Genomic DNA, 17,043 nt, shown 5'->3' with positions numbered 1-17,043 from the left:
ATTTGACAGCCATGAAGAGAATTATTCTGATATCTTTTATAAGTCATATAAATTGTCCAACATCCTTGTGTGCGTGAATTGCACATAATATTCTCGAGATAACCTTCTTGGCCTATTGTCTCCGAATTATAAAGGAAAGTGTCCATGGCAGTTTGGTCGAGCAGTAGAAGTCATCATTGAACATTGCAACAGAAATGAGGGGTCGGGGGTCAAAGAGGAATAATTGTCTATGAGGTCAACGGAACATTAAATCAGCTTTCAAGAATTTATTCATAATCATGGCTTGGAATACTCATTTGTGTGTCTGCAAGAGGATTGTGGGATATCAATGTCTGCCTAGACAATCGCGGACATTAATGAAATATTTGATCGGTGTATACACACCCCATTTGGGCCTCTCATAGGGTCATGTTATACACTGCACTATTGTCAGTGCTGTTTTCCTGAATACTACATTGAATTATGAGTTCCCCTAAACTCTCAAGCAGTTAAGTCTGAGGCACACCTGTATTTTATATTCTATTGATTTATGGTATAATTTTAACATGATCTCTGATTTAATGTTGGTTTGAATCCGACTTGATTTAAGTATTCAGTGTTGTATAAGACCACAAACAACTCAGAGCTTTTGTTAGTTGTCTGGAGACGGTATGTTTGTGTAAACTGAAATGGTTATGAAGATTTATGATCAAGTTTGAATTATTAGACAATGTTATAACAGGGAAATTTCATTTCATGTCCTCCACGACAAAAGAGATTTAAGGAAGGAGAATATTTGCATTTGGATAACTTTGATATTATCGATGATGTATTTGACATAAGATATAAGCTTGAAGGTTTATTACCTGTGAGATGTAAGGAATAACGATAAATTATATCTCAGATATGCCTGATTATTTGCCTTAAAAGCCATTTTCCTTTCATTTACAAATACCATACAACTTTTGTGTGAAACATTTGACACTGTCACTTTTCTATTTGAGTGTGTCACACACTTAGCCTGGAATATCAAGACAGAAATAACATAGGTTTTGTTTCATCTATTGTGGTTTGTTTGTATGGGATTTGGGGATAAACATTCTCAGAAATAAATGGAACAATTTCAAGGTTGTGACTTTGAACTGTACCTTTTCAAATTTTAATATGTCTCACCGAAGGTTTTAGGTTTGGGAAAATTGACAGAATTGACAGAAATTTATGTGCACAGACGGATGATAGAGGATGTTTATCCAGCAGCATTTTCCTTACAACCTTATTCACACTTCACCTTTTTATGTTTAAATTATGACAGTAATGATGAAGAAAATGTCAAATTGATATTTGTCTTAATAGATGTGTATTCCATACTTTCCTGTTGATTGTTGACAGAGTGATAGCAAGTTTATCAATAAACTAGGAATAGAAACGTGTTTTCAAACATGTTTTTATCATACGTTAATCGCGCACAAGATTCATATATTTTGTAATCAATCAGTGCTGGGAGGAAAACATATGATTCTAATTATTGTTCAGTCTTCTTTCACAAGTTTTAGTCTTGTATTTTGAAAAGGAATAAATTTGGAAGTTGGACATTGTTATAATACAGCTGTTATCTTGACTGGTATGTCTGTGTATATATAACCCAGTGGTGCTAAATATCGCTTGTTCTTGCCAGACTAACACTGCTGGAAGAAGAGATCCGAACCAGCTGTTAGGAAAATATGATGGCAGATTTTTTCATCTGTATTTTGAAAATTGTGTTGAAGTGAACCATATGTTTTGGGCTGATAAGTAAGGGTAGATTTCGTGAAGAAAGATTTATGGGTCTTGATATCAGACCACGAGAACCTGAAAGGGTTTTGACATTATATAGAGTGCAAACTGTTTGCATTTGAAAAAAATGAAAAATTCAATATAACATTAACAATAACACGTAATTGTATGAAACTTTAATTTCCGGTGACTTATTATATGTTAAGTATTGACATAAATGTATGCATAAGTCGCACAACCTATGTTGATTGAGAATATATGAAGTTATTTTAAGTAAATATTTTTGAAAATTGTTGAATTGCTCTTCTTTCATCTTCTACATTCAGCTCATATACACAACTGAAAAAAGTCAATTTTCAGAAATTTGTGAAATAGAGTAATTATTGCCTGGCATGTTGGCCTTTCCATTTACTTTTCAATTATGTTGGTAAATGAATATTTAACAAGGATTGTAATTTAAGAAAGGAGTATAGTAATGGAAGTCTAAGACATCAAAATGGCCACATGTATGATTGATGCATGGTGTGTGTTAATTGTGGCTAGAGATTGGTAGAGGTGTTCTGATATTATTGAAGATATTGGTGGACGAAATGGAGATGGTTTCAAGGTGTCGACTGCACTCCTTACTCCCCAAGAAACACAAGAAATCTCGTTATAATCGTTTCTCCTAGTGTCAAAATGTTCCATATGCCCATCCCCTGGCCTGCTCTGTTTGAAGTTGTATAGTGCATTATCACTCCAGCACCATTACCGATCCAACACATGGTCATCGCTTCACTCTCATTGGTCAGTTTGCCCAGAAGATAAATATCATAGCGATACATGTGGGTGATACTGACAGTTGCCTTTAGGCGGTTGGCAGAAGAAAAATATAATTTCTACTCGATGTCGAATCATTGTGTTTGATCTTGTGGTTGTGATAGTTCAGAGGTATATGATTTCCAAAAGGTTTCTTCAGAACTAAAGGTTAATTTTTTTAAGTAATAAAAACCTAATTCGCTGTTTGTTATGAAATTATTAAAAAACGAAATTAATATAAACTATTTTGGATCGAATGATTTGCATAATTTTCAAATTCTGAAACAATATGTTGATGGCTGTTGCTGTGTAAATCTCAAACATTAATACAAAACATTCGGCTTGTAAATAACCCAGGACACCTTTATTTAATCTATTCCCCCACCTGTCATTTTAAGATTAAGAAATGTGGCTAACATCAGCTGATGCAATGATTTCCTCAAGGTCATAGACCTATATTCTCAATCCCCAAGTCAAACATTTCACAGATTGAAAACATTTTAATGAGAACATTTGTCATTGCCTATGGGTGACAAGTTCCTATTATGATATTATTTTTGACGAAACTTGCTCGCATATGGGGTGTGTTAAGACTGGCAATTGTAAATCATGTGGCGCCCATCTGTGTTATGAATGTTAGCAATAATTTTCAGACTGTCAAATTTTGCCTTGGCATTTTAAAACCAGCCTGAAAGGTCAGGGTGTATACACTGTGTGTATCTATCCAGAAGTGGACATTGTAGGGATAATTCAAGTTTCGTGTTCGAGCTTCTCGCATGATGTCAGAAACTTTATCTCACGCAGTAAACTAGGATGGGATGGCTGTATGGTTTAAGTTAGCTGTAAGAATGTAATGATGGCATCGAATTACAATGGATAAGAAAGATTTATTGGTAAAAATGCATCTACCTCAGGCATGAAAAATGAGTGACATTTTCAACGAGGGTATTCCAGCCTAAGTGTGGCTGCCAAACTACCAAAGTAACAGGTGCATTTATTATTTGATCATGAAGTAGCAAAGAAAAATGTTCCTTCCTTCCAGGAATTTGTTTACCAAGGTGTTTTCATGTGAAAGGAAATGTGAAAAATGTCCTGCTCTAATATTTAGCATGCTGAAATCATATGGCAGAGGGCCTCTCTCTAGCGAGACAAAGCTAAGGCCAACTGGGGACACGTGTTCACCAAGTCTAGAAATAATAACTGATATAGATACTAGAAAAATGTGCCATGTTGATGTATTCTCTCATGTGCAGGTGTTAGAGGAAATTCCAAATCTGTGGGCAAACGGTTAGCCTCTCTCCTATCTACTGGACACGACCACCCAGGAGAGGGTCACCAGGCGGCCATTTTGATTTCTTGACTGCAAATTGAAATTCTGTCATACTAATTAACAAGAATTTTAACATGATTTCTGAGTTTGGTGAAATTTGTTTAGAAACTGTTGTTTTATTTTGATAAAAGTACTAGTTTTGTTTTCATTGGTTTACTTGTAAATAAATAGAAAGTTTGATGTTGGGATAAATCCCAACATTTTTCAGATTGTTTGACAAATTTATTGAAATTTAAGGACTATAATGTTTGCATATTTGTATTATACTGTTTTTATTTGCTGCCAAACAATTTACTTACAGTCTTGAGTCTACAGATAGCCAATTTTCACAAGGGGAACACAAATATTTGAGGTATTTTTTCTCTGACCAGGTGTTTTCGGTGAATCGAGGAAGGGAGATTCATTTCCCCAAATTATCTCTTTTTGACAGTTCTAAACTGGGCGTCATTTTGACAGGTATCACTTTGCCTACTTGTCTTCAACTTGTGAGAAATTGCCACACTGATTGGCTGTTTAATCCCAATTAAGCTGAGAGGAAATGTTCATCTGGGCTGCAACAGTAAAGCTAAAAAGCCTTCTAGCTTCCCCAAGGTTATTTTGGCTTGTAATTAATAGTAAAGGTCTGCAGTTTTTGTTCTAAATTGAAATTGTCAAAATGTCTTGTCAGGAAGCCTATTTTTTTCGTCAACATCTCTACTGTCGGCCTCGGAGGAGGGGGAGGAGAGGTGCTGACGCTATTTGCTAATTGTGGTCTTTAAACAAACTTCAGGGCAAAGGTATTTACTCTTGTCAGGGCCAATTGCAGTGTTGGACTCCACAATTTAAGTTATATTACAAAGAAATGCTTCAAAACAACTAAGTTTTAAATTTCCCGAAGTTTCATTTGAAAATTGGTCTTTTCTTCTATTTTGTTGATGTGTTTTCTGGTAATTAACTTTGAGATTTCACTTTGTTTCATAAAATAAATGTGTCTCTTCTTGTGCTTTATCTGCCATTTTGCAGATATTTCTAATATGGAAATTTGAACCCTGACAAAGTTAACAGTTTATGAAATTGTATATTCCCTTAGATTGTATTTCATTTACTATCAAAATCCTGAACGTAATTATAATCTGAGTTTCTAAACTTGAGATGAAATTCTTGCAAGAATTAAGTCTGAGGTATTCTTGTTAAGTAATAAAATGTCTCATAAATTATTTCCTCATATGCAAACAAAGATCAAAGGATAATAAACATGACTGTAAAATAGGTCTTAAACTGAGAAAAAGTTTTAGATCTTTTTAAAAAGTCAGCAAAAGTAATCAGTTAAGCATGTTTACCTCTCCCGTGACAGGGATACAACTGAAGGAAGAACTCATAAACGTAACCTTTGACCTCCCACACGGAAAAGTCCAGATTTTATATAATACTTCCTCCAATCAGAAAGCTATACTTATCATATCAATCCCATGGGCCCAATTTCAGGCAGTCCATCTTCTAGACTGACCAGCCACCACCTTTGATTGGCAATGACCATGTGGAAATCAGCTGGACAGATATAATTGTGGCAGTTTACATCTGGTCTCCATGACTCAACCTGTCAGTGACCTCCGAACACAAAAACAATCAGGGCCTTTCTCTTGATATATATTCCAGGCAATCACGGCTGTCTTTAATTGTTGGCAGATGTTGTGGAAGTTATGATCAAAACGGCACCCCCAGGGTAATTGAAATTATCTCATATCGGGTGATTAGAGGACAAGAGCTTGTGTTATTTCTCTGGGCGAGCTTTGAGGTCCTATCTTGTCTTGTCGTTATCATGGCATTCTCACATTTATTAAATATTTATAAAGTAATATTGGAAATTATGCTTTGACAGGATTATCTTTTTGATAAAATCAGCTGTCTTGGGATCAGATTGACAATGTTTCTTTTGAATTTTTTTTAGGGGCTTGCAATTCTGTATGACAGCATAAAATCAATTTTTGTTTAATAATTAAGGGATCATGAAAACCATGAAAATAAATGTTTGAAAAAATATGATATGGTAAGACATTTTAGAGATTTGATAGTCTCAAAACAGATTGAAAGCATCCTTCTGATGTGAGAAAGATGGCTGACAGCATCCAGATTGTCGCTTCAGCCTTTTTTCATGCGGTGATTTTGCCACTTTATTGTCATAATGGGGTGAAGCAGAATCATACACATTTGCAACAACCTTCGACACCCTTCTGCATCAGAAGTAGGGGATTGGGGGAGAATTACTTCTGATATTGGTTGACTTTTCAATGAAATCAAAGCATTTGGTTAGCGGATGCACACTCCATGAGGTGAATAGACAAAGTATGATTAAGTTATTGATGTGCGGATCATCGCTATGCAATATTGCCGCATCCTAGCTGATATTTTCATCTCATAATCAACACCTCCATTAACTGTATTGTTGGCAAGTCTGCGAGAGATCATTGTCTCGTGAAAAAGCGAGGGGTCACAGCACAGGGAATTATGGGTAAAGGGGGCTAATGATGTCATCATGTGCTCGCTGTTTTTCCGTTTTCCAATCAATTGAATTGTGTGAGGCCCCGACACCGGATTATAATGGTGGCCACTGTCCCGCAGACTTCATGATTGGCAAATTGGCCTCATCTGACGATTCCGATATTGTTTGTATTGGCAATATTACCACATTTTAGTCAACAGTGATGCTCCCTTTGTCTGATTAAATTAAATAGGAAAACCAAGCTTGATAGTTTGCATATCTCCAATGGAGTCTCATAGTTCATATAACGGTGAATAAAGTTAATATTGAAGATGAGTCAGTGGTATAGTTGATGACACTTAATAATGTGCCTGTATGCATTTTGAATAAGTGAATACAGACATAATCATGTTTTTATGAAATATTACTCCAGTTTAAATTTGAAAATTTCTTTATATTTTTCAATTTAATGTATTTTGAAAGATGTTTTGATGTGTTCAGCCTGGTAAAGTTTCCTGGTTGAAATTATAAGTGATATAGGAAAATAAATAAGATTTGGAAGATTTGAGGTTTGGCTCCCCTGGGTTGTGTCTAATCTATAATAAATAGTCCAGAATACAGATCAACTTTCTGACACCATCTTTTGTTTCCTTGGCTTTCATTTCCTGAAATTTGATCACATGTTTATCAGTTTTCAAACACAGCCCTATGTGATGAACAGCAGTGGGGCTTGTGTATCACAAATGAAATTAAAGAGAGGTCTGATAAATGAAGAGTTCCCACCAAGGGAGATTACCCTTATCTGTCGATGGGCTCAAGACAATTGCAATCCCCTGCTGCCTCCAATTAGAGCTCTCATATACGATCCAGTTAATCGGGAAATATACTAAACCTTGCCACCAAATATGTTTTGAGTCATTTCGCCACCCACAGTCACTTGCCGGTATCTTTCCTGTCGGCATGCCATACAGATCCCACTTCCTATCATACAAATATGACAGAGTTATAGCCCTTTGCTAAACATGGGCCATATTTCAAGCTAGACATTGACATATGAAGCATTTTATTTCTGGAAATAAAACACAGATGCCATGGGAAGCCCCATTTCTTTAGTCTGTGGTAATTTGGTTTTAATTCTTTGAAATTAATGTTGTTCTGACACAAGCATTTAAAGCGATGAACCCAGATTGCTGGAGTAATAGCCTTCCATATTTCAGCCTGGTAGGGACCATCTGTGGAAGGGAAATATGTGTCCCATCTTGCAGGGTGTTGAAACAGGCTATCCCGGGCCTAGTGAAAAACTAACTTTCATCAAATTTCCTTAGGAGGTGCTTGTTGGGGGGATCCCACACAGCTGTCTGTGTCTGTCAGATCGGCATGGCAGGGGGCAATCCCACCAACGAAGAGAATCATACACGATACCAAACATCACGCTTATGATTACCGCTGGAGCAGACCCTCTACATTACCCATAAGCTCGTTTCATGATCCCTGCAATTTCCAGGATCTGATCTGCTTTTCTCTTGCAGTGTGTGATGTATATATGGAATGAGGAACAGGAATTGGTTGTGACTTTGTGTATTGTTTTTGGTCCATTATTTTCTCTTTGAAGTCATTTTCGCCTGTTTTTCTGCCTGTTCAGCTTAACATTGTGGTTACTTTCCTATCTGTTCCGACATAGATATTTCTGCAGTTGAGATTCTTGTACAAGATCCAATTAGATTAATGTGTTGGTTATGATTTTCACATCAGTAGAAGTAGTTGTCCTTCAGGAACAATATCTCGGCTGCCATCAACTGTAGATAAATGCATTCTACTGCTGCCACCAAATTTTGGAGCCATAAATATCTCCGATGCCACCTACAGTGCCAGACCCCATGGCAATTGTACATTCATAGAATTTCAAGAAAAGAGGTCTTTTTACAGATGCTTTTGACATAGCAGATATTACCCTTTTTGACATAGAAGATATTTCCCTTTTGACATTGCAGATATATTCCTTTTGACATAGCAGATATTTCCCTTTTGACATAGCAGATATTTTCCTTTTGACATAGGAGATATTTCCCTTTTGACATAGCATATATGTCCCTTTTGGCATAGGAGATATTTCCCTTTCGACATAGCAGATATTTCCCTTTTGACATAGCAGATATTTCCCTTTTGGCATAGCAGATATTTCCCTTTCGACATAACGGAAAGGTCATCATTCATTTCATGTCATAGAGAGAATCCAAAATAGGCTGTTCCTTGGATGTGCAGATTCTTAAGGGTCCCCATGGATTCTACAGAAGTCCAAACACTGAAAGATTTAACTTAGTTTTTGATTACAGAATTTTTCGATGTCTTGAAAACGGAAATTTTTCCGTCAAGAAGAAATTCATTCTGAAACTTCCGGAGTCTGCGGACTCGATCACTAAATTTTTTTTTCTAAATTTTTCAGTGCTTGAACGATCCCAGTATGCAAGCGACGACCCTTTCTTTAAGCACAAATGCCGCTTCTGTCACAAAGTGTTTGGCAGCGACAGCGCTCTGCAGATACACGTTCGGTCTCACACGGGTAGGTTGTTGTTCTCTGTGTAGTGGTGCTGTCTCAGTTATACACTATAGTCTATACTGGTGATGGGCAGGGAGGCTCAGATTGCACACTCACGTACTCACAAAAAGAGAACCTTCTTGCACTCATTAACATTTTGATTGTCTTTAAAACATCATTTCATGTCTTACATAATTCATGTTTTTAATGTTCAACATTTCCTGACAATATTTTTCAATATTGGCAATTTTGTTTAAAATAACTTTTTTTTTGATATTCCAGTTGATTAAATTTTTCATGCTAATATTTATTAATTTAAAACATTCTACCCTTTTATGTCTCATGATTTAACAACAGAAATGTTTGCCAACCTACCAATCTGATTGTATGAACTATGTAGCTGAAATGAATTTGTTAACATGGTTGCACGGAAATATTATAACTTATAATTATCGTTAATTTTGTGAGTGTGTGATCCTTGTTTAGCTTCTGGTTGAGGATTAGCTTGATGTTGAATCTATTGTGTAGAAGTAGAACTGCATGCTGGGTAATATTGTGTATCAGCTCCTGTCTCTACTCACCTGTATATCGGACACTAGGTAGATATTAACACCACTAATCCGTCACTGTCTAACCCTGGACAACAAACACTGCGTTGTAGCAGGTACATGTCCACATTAGCAGGACAGTCCCTGCAGCTTTCAAGATAAGAAGAATTTTGATTTTTTAAAAATATTCTTTAAAGTGATGTAAATCAAATATAAAACTTTTTAAAGCTGTTTCATGGTTGTTATGATCGGGTTTTATAAAAAAACCCACTTGATCAAAACAGTAAGTATCTTTCACAAATGACATGTAATTGTTCTGAATACATATCTATCTATATTGGGTCAGTTTTCACCAAGATGGCCGACACCAATTTAGTTCAAGATATGTATTGTCATATAACCTAATATACAGGACTGCTTATGAATTCTGTTATACTAAATTAACCTGTGTCCACAAATATTAAAGTTGTTCGTTGTTTTGTTGTGATTCATCAGCTGATGTATGTAGGACAACATCCTTCAATACAGTGTCAGTGGATGGTAGGACATTTTCAAATTTTCAAATTTGAATAATTGGACTTTTGTAAACTTTTGTAAGTCTTTTGTTATGGTTTAAATTTTGATGACTGAAATGTAAAGACATTCTGACTGGGCAGAATACAAACGGCTACCTACAGTCAGTGAAGTGAAAAGAAACTTGAATCTCCATTTGCACAGTTGCATTCCTACACAGAGTAACTTCAAATAAGGAACTGTTTCAACTTTATCACATCCACAACAAAGCGAGACATTTTTTAGAAATTTCCTCGTTGGTCAACTTTTAAATAAGTCAAAGGGAACTGAACAAATTGAAAAAGCCAAACATGGATAGTGTATCAGCCACATTATGGAGTGACTATCATGGTGTATTTATCAGTCGAACAATTATTACACACTGTTACATTTTTGCTTGAGAAGTAACAAAGCTGAAGGTGTAAATAGTGTTCTATTTTTTAAAATATTATCATTCGTTTAAAACAGCTAAAACACCAGAGTGGAATTTCGTTGGTTTACATGTCTCTCCTTTAAAGCTACCATTTACAGTAAATCCTTTAATCTTCTTGTGGCTATCTGGTGATGATTATTAATAGAAGTCTTGCCCAGGGAAATACTAAGAGCACAATACTTGCAAAACAAACCATTCTACATTTACCCAGTGAAGAAAGAATAATACAAATATGAAATCATAAAACAGTTAATAACTCATGTATGATGGCTGTATCGGTTTTAAATTAGTCTGTTATGACAGAGAACAGTTAAATTCTGAGATTAGTGTTAAAAGGTAATTGGTTTCAATGTCGATGACATTTAATGTAAGTATGCAACAAATACGACAATGTTTGGGAAACAAGACCAGGTGTATCTGTTTGGCATGATATGAAAAGATGGTGATCTTTCAATGGCAAAGCTGTTTGCCTGTAGGGTTGTCGAGGATGTGGTTGAACAAAAAATTGTGATCCTAATGGGAATATGTGGAATAAGGGTGGGGAACATGAGTTTGTTCATGTAGAAAGAGGATGTTTTTAACAATGTTTAGTCACATCGTAAATGCAAACAAATCTCACCCTCATGTATGCATTGATTTGGGGTCTTGTCGGCCTGCCAAAGTTTAGCTTATTAGGCTTGCAACCTTTTTGACACCTCAACAAAATGGGTGGGCGGATTTCACGAAGATCACTTTTGTCCTATGGAGTTTGATTTTCATACTTAAAGAGGTGTCGAAAATGGGTGCAAATTTTGCCGTAAAGTATATCGCCAATTATCCGCAAACCAGCAAGCACAGGGCAACCTCCGGGCACCATGAGCAAAGTGTGCATTGATACACCTATTCATAAACATGGCCAGGTGAAGGCAAGAGTTCTTTTCAAAATAAGGTCTTCAAACACATCGGAATACGCTCAATGCAAAACCACTAAGTCAACACCTGGGACAGAGCATGAAAACCTGACCAAGATTGACAAATTCTGTATACCATAGGTTGTGTGACACTTGGACTGAAAAAAGGCGGAGATCGTAATGAGGTACTCAATGTTGAAAAAAGTACACGAAATTGGTGAGCAGACAAACCCCTCCATAATCAAAATGAAAAAGAGGCTAGCCAAGTGACAAGAGCTTGCTTAATATGTCTGTTCTCATTTTCAAACAATTTACGGCAAAATACCACCTCCCCAGTTTAGACTGAGGCAATACAGAATGAATACCATACGTAAATGTATTTTTCAACTACACCTCTAGAACAAATACTACAAAATATCAAATGCGACTCGGGACGCGGGTGATGAAAAGATTTGGCTTTGCGGGTAGCTGGATGGATTTTTCTCACATTCCAATCAGCGACAGAGAACAGACTGCTAAGTACTCCGTGTGTTAGAAATTAGTACATTGTGTTTACTCAATTAACGATGCATCAAAATTCTGTAGCTCAGCTCGTTCCAAGCCCTTTTCTGAAGAAACAAAGGGTTTCGAGGGCCATTTCATCTTGTAAATGTGAAACTCTGCCCCTTTACCTCATTTCGTGACCTTTTTCAGTGAATTGCTAATGTTTCGTTCGTCATGACTATGTATTTTACAGGAAGATAGTCATGTCACATATTGACACACAAATATAAAGTAAATCTGTATGACAATTGAACATTTGAAAATTTGCACCAAGGTGGCCTTCGGTAATCCCTGGCTGATGTGTAGCAGCTAAATGTCTGCTTGGCTCTGCAAACTTCCACTTAAATAGGACATGAGAGAGGAGCAGGTTGATAAATGGCATTTTGTAAGCCATATTATGTGACAAGAATTTAAATGAAATTGATATTTACATTATTTCTTTACACTGTAAATATTCACTACCTGTTGGGACATTATTCATGGCTATTTAAATTTGTTGTGTTTGTATATAATTGATGTAGTACAGTTTCTTTCTTATCATCGCCTCAAAACATTGAAACTTTGTTAGAGAGATAATTATTAGAAAATTTAAAAAAAATCATAGTCAAGAAAATATAAATGAGTTGAAATATTCATGAAAACACTAAGTCTTTCTTTGAGAGATAGGCATTAGAAAATGGAAGAAGTTCAAAGTCAAGTACAATATAATGAATTGATATGTCACAAAAACATTGAATCTTTGTTAGAGAGACAAGTATTAGAAAATGGAAGCAGTTTCAAAGTCAAAATGTTAAGCAAAGATAAATGAATTAAAATGGTCATTTGAGGCACATTTATGTTGAAGTTCTGCTGCTCACAAGTTGATGAGGTGTGTATTTGACTTGTTGGTGGGACAAGCATTCCAGTGCAGTTCCAAATGCTATGAAAGGAGGATTTTGTCAATGAAATTACTCCTAGACCTGAGAAAACCATTTAGAATTCAGCCTCTCAGAACTCCGCAGAGAGAATTGGTGTTTAATCCAATCTCTGAAGTCGTATACCAGAGAAATTGGGGGAAGAAAAAAGGGAACATGGGACAGGAGTGAGCTTATTTTTCCAAATGACTTTTAAAGTTTGATAATTCAAATGGTTACTGTGACTTCAGCTGATGCTAAAGTATGTTAAAAATCAACAAGTAAATAACTACGTATGTCAATAGATGAAGATGCGAACTGATGGGAAGTTGATCAGAATAATCAAATAATATTTGAATCAGTGAATGTTGATACAAGATAATTAAATATATCCAAAATTAATGAATAAATGTAAATAAAGAATAAATCAATGTGAATTAGAATTGATAAAATATTTTAAAGTCTACACAGAAAAGTGTGTAGGGATGTTCCTATTCTGGCTGCCTCGGTGTTATTTCCCCCATATAATACACCATAGATGTAGCACATTAATGTAGATGATGCATTAGTGAGCTGGATTTACAGTCTGGTCCTAATGGACATTGGTCAGTGAAGAAGCACCAATAGGGTCATTATCACAGTATTTCTGATATACATCTGGGCTGAAATGACCGCCAGTGAGACACACAGCTGAAGGTGGTAGAGGAAGGTCATTCATTCCTACACAGGGCCATTGATAGCCATGATTCAAACTTGAAGTCCTTTCCATACAGGATGCATCAAGCATTAGTAGTGTAACAGTACATTTCAGAGTGGGGACTTATAGAAACTGATATTTAAGAATATTTGGCTCACTGTTTTTTTTAAATGTATTCCATCATTCCGAAGTCTGAAAATTCTTGACTCTAAAATTTGCTTTCTTAACCTGAAAAGATACCAAGACACTTTGAAAACGCATGCCATCAGACGTCACTACCACATACCAATTTCTTTGTTTTCTGTCAGTTTGCTGAAATTTATTTCCCAAATTCCACTATGCGTTTTCATAGTGTGTCAGAATACGTTGCTAATTCTAGGTATTTTTCTGGATAAGTTTTGGTGTGGATTGTGAAGGATATGAAGAATACAATGCTTAAATAGTATTTTTTCTGAATTTATATTTGTATGAATTAAATTTTACAAATAAGTACAAATTTAAATTGGGGGTAGAGGAAGACCAGAGATTTATCTGCGGTAATCGTGTGACACTTGGGCCCCATTACTTGATCAGTTTGGTATCAGAGGAGGGTTTTCCAGTGATTTGGCTGCATGGACAAAAGACCAGTTCACATGATCCCTCAGTGTTTCTCTTTATGGTGCTAGGCTTATGGCTGTTAGTATGAAAGATTCTTCTCTGGTGGCACACATATTTCATCCTCTTTTATTCTCCCATCTCAGCCCTCTTAAGCCTTTGAAACTCAAATAGGTCAGAGAATTGCATAACAGAGTTTAAACCTCACTGCAGCTTTTTGTTGCAAGATCATCGAGGCAAGGAAATTGGAGAAAGCGATATTTGTCCATGAAACGTTTCCATTGTCCGAGCCAGGTCTGTGTAGGCTCATGGTGTAAGTGGTCATTGTGTCCAGCCCTCGGACAGCCACAATAATCAATTGGGCGCACAGAAATGGTCAGTTCTGTATTTAATATGAATGCCCATCTTGAAGGATCACGGATTAGCCGTTAATTATGTCTCATATGCATTACTTGACACACGCAGACAAATATGGGAGTGGGGCTGAGTTGCAGGACTAATGAAACATTAGAAGGGGCGTCTTTGGTGATGGACAATTCAGGAAGTCATGTGAAAGGTTCTAAGAGGTCCCTGTGTTGATAAGATGAACTGATCAAGCCAAGGCAAGATAATAACCCAATGTTGAAATCCCCTTGACCAACATGAGGAGATGTCTCATCAATGCAATTAAACAGTTGGCTCTTCTGTATGAGATCTATACTTATGATATGAAATGGCAGTGACAGCCTACTCATGAATAATGTAAGGGGTTGTTAGAGATTAAGGATTGTCTGTCATCCCATTTCATGATTAGTAGATTAATTTTTGTGATGAAATGTATAAATCGGACACCTTTCCCCAGACCCCCAAAATTTAATATTATTTTTTGACATTGTAAATATCATTTTTCTGTATGAAGGGACGTTTTTGGTTATCAAATTTCTGTACTTTCCTATAAATTAACCTGTTTGGATTTTAATTAAGGTTCTTTTCTTTAATGCTTGATTTATGAAGTATTTGTCATGTCTCGTATTACCTAGAGACTGACTGACTCAGCCCTTTTCCAATTAAATCTTTGCGCCTTTGTGTGCCCTTTCTATTGAAACATCCCTGTTTAAACTCTTTACCCGGGCAGCCAACAGAAATGATCACTGTGAATTTATTGCATAAACCGCCTTCACACTCTAAAAATTGAATTGTAAATCTACCATTGTCTGTGCTGTTACTATCAGTTACCTTTCCCACCATGACAGAAGTTATTCTATCTCTGTCTGTACCAACCCTTTCTTGTCAACTTTTACCCTAAATAATCCAAGGAGAAGGCCATTCTGACACAGATGATCCTGCCTCTTGAATGACACTGCTATCTGCCAAGGTCTGTCCTTGTGTTACTTGCAACCCATACTTCTGAACTTGAACCCCAATCACATCATTTGACCTGCCATGACATAGGTCAGATGGGTGTCCACCCATGTTCTGTTGACAAATTCATAGTTTACCTCCAACACCCAAGTCAGTATAAGTAAGTATTCTACCCCCATATCCCAGCTCTTATTCGGCATCCCACCCACCATCAACCCAGCATCCAGAGGCACCACACCCTTATCCAGCCCCCAATCCTTATACCATATCTGGGATACAGCAAGACCACACCCACTCCCAGGAGCCAGAGAGCCCACACCTTTGATCCAGTGAGCTCATACCTCTCCCCCAGTCCACACCCAGCCCACTTCCCCAGTCCACACCCAGCCCACTCCCCCAGTCTACACCCAGCCCACTCACCCAATCCACACCCAGGACCCAGCCAGTCCACTCACCCAGTCCATTCCCCCAGTCCACCCCCAGCCCACACCCAGGACCCAGCCAGCCCACTCCCCCAGTGAACACCCAAGACCCAGCCAGCCCACACCCGTAGTCACCACACCAGAGAGCTCCACCCTAGGGCAGTGTTGTTCACAGGAGCACCCTGGTAGTGCTGCCTCATTATCCCCCCCACAATGTGCCTGACTCTTCCTCTCATCACACAATTCATAATGTTCCACCAGGCTCCAAGAAATGTGATACAGGCTCACAACTTTCTTGTTCAACACTGATTTCCTTCTTTACAAACTCCCTCCATCTGTCAGAAAGCACTTTCATTGACATTTTCACCCTGGGCTAAGCAGATTTTGAACAGAGTGTGATAAATTAAATGTCACAATCAAAGTGTCTAACTCTCAGATTTTTACTGGACAAAAAAATTGTCTTTAAATTTGCAGGTGCTTCTTGTGTTTGAAACGAGTGACAGCATGAACTAAGTATGACGAGCTGGGCTGGCATCACAGCCCAGTATGTTTCCTATACCAGCAACAGTTATACAACCAGATGGATGAAAATGGGCTTATTTTTCATTCAATCATATGGGAATTGTCATTAGCTATTGGTAGACATGAAAGCTGAACAATAAAAATGCCATGCATGTTTTATGTACTGAAGGAGAGGAACGAGCCTATTAGTGTGCAGTAAAGATGAGAGTGGAGAAATGGGGAGACTAAAAGTCAAGTTTAGTTACAGGAGAGAAGCCTGTCCACAACTATAAACACTGTACCGTAGTCTACCTAAAAAATAACTCTTCATTCAACCTTGCGATTTTGACTGTTTCAATGGAACATGTTTTATTTTGCAAAACTATCCCAGTATTACCCCAGTCAAAAGTAATTTATATACAACCATACAAATATACAACTGAAAAGTGATATTTTATGTCTTGAATAAATTAAATAATTATTTTTTTTGAAAAGTGTTTAACTTTGAGACCAAAATGTAGTTATATTCATGAGGAAAGAATCACTTCTTATCCAATTCCAAGAAAACATAATGATGTAATGACTAAAAATAAAGAAGCTTTAACTCTGACAATAAAGTAAATTACACTGGCCGGTATCTGTGATCTTCAACTCTACACCTCGTCTCATTTCCCCTGAAGCCTTCCAGGACATATGATATGGATAGCCCATGGAATGATTCAGTGGTTACCACAGTTTAGTTGATAATGTATTCC

At 36.9% G+C, this 17,043-nt stretch overlaps 1 protein-coding gene across 3 annotated transcripts in view; it reads left to right on the top strand.

Annotated features, from left to right (window-relative positions):
- LOC139454055 (sal-like protein 1) overlaps nt 1–17,043 on the top strand; it is a 47,422-nt gene that overhangs the window by 22,644 nt on the left and 7,735 nt on the right. For 2 of the 3 annotated variants that reach the window (XM_071235545.1, XM_071235544.1), the window contains exon 3: nt 8,782–8,898. The exons of the other annotated variant lie outside the window; for it this stretch is intronic. In XM_071235545.1, the coding sequence (XP_071091646.1) occupies nt 8,782–8,898 (117 nt within the window). The remainder of the gene's footprint in view (nt 1–8,781; nt 8,899–17,043) is intronic. 3 annotated transcript variants of the gene reach the window in all.

This window comes from Haliotis cracherodii, unplaced genomic scaffold (genome assembly GCF_022045235.1).
Source record: "Haliotis cracherodii isolate W230 unplaced genomic scaffold, xgHalCrac1.p SCAF_10, whole genome shotgun sequence".
NCBI lineage: Eukaryota > Metazoa > Mollusca > Gastropoda > Lepetellida > Haliotidae > Haliotis > Haliotis cracherodii.
This window is presented reverse-complemented; position numbering and strand designations above follow the sequence as displayed.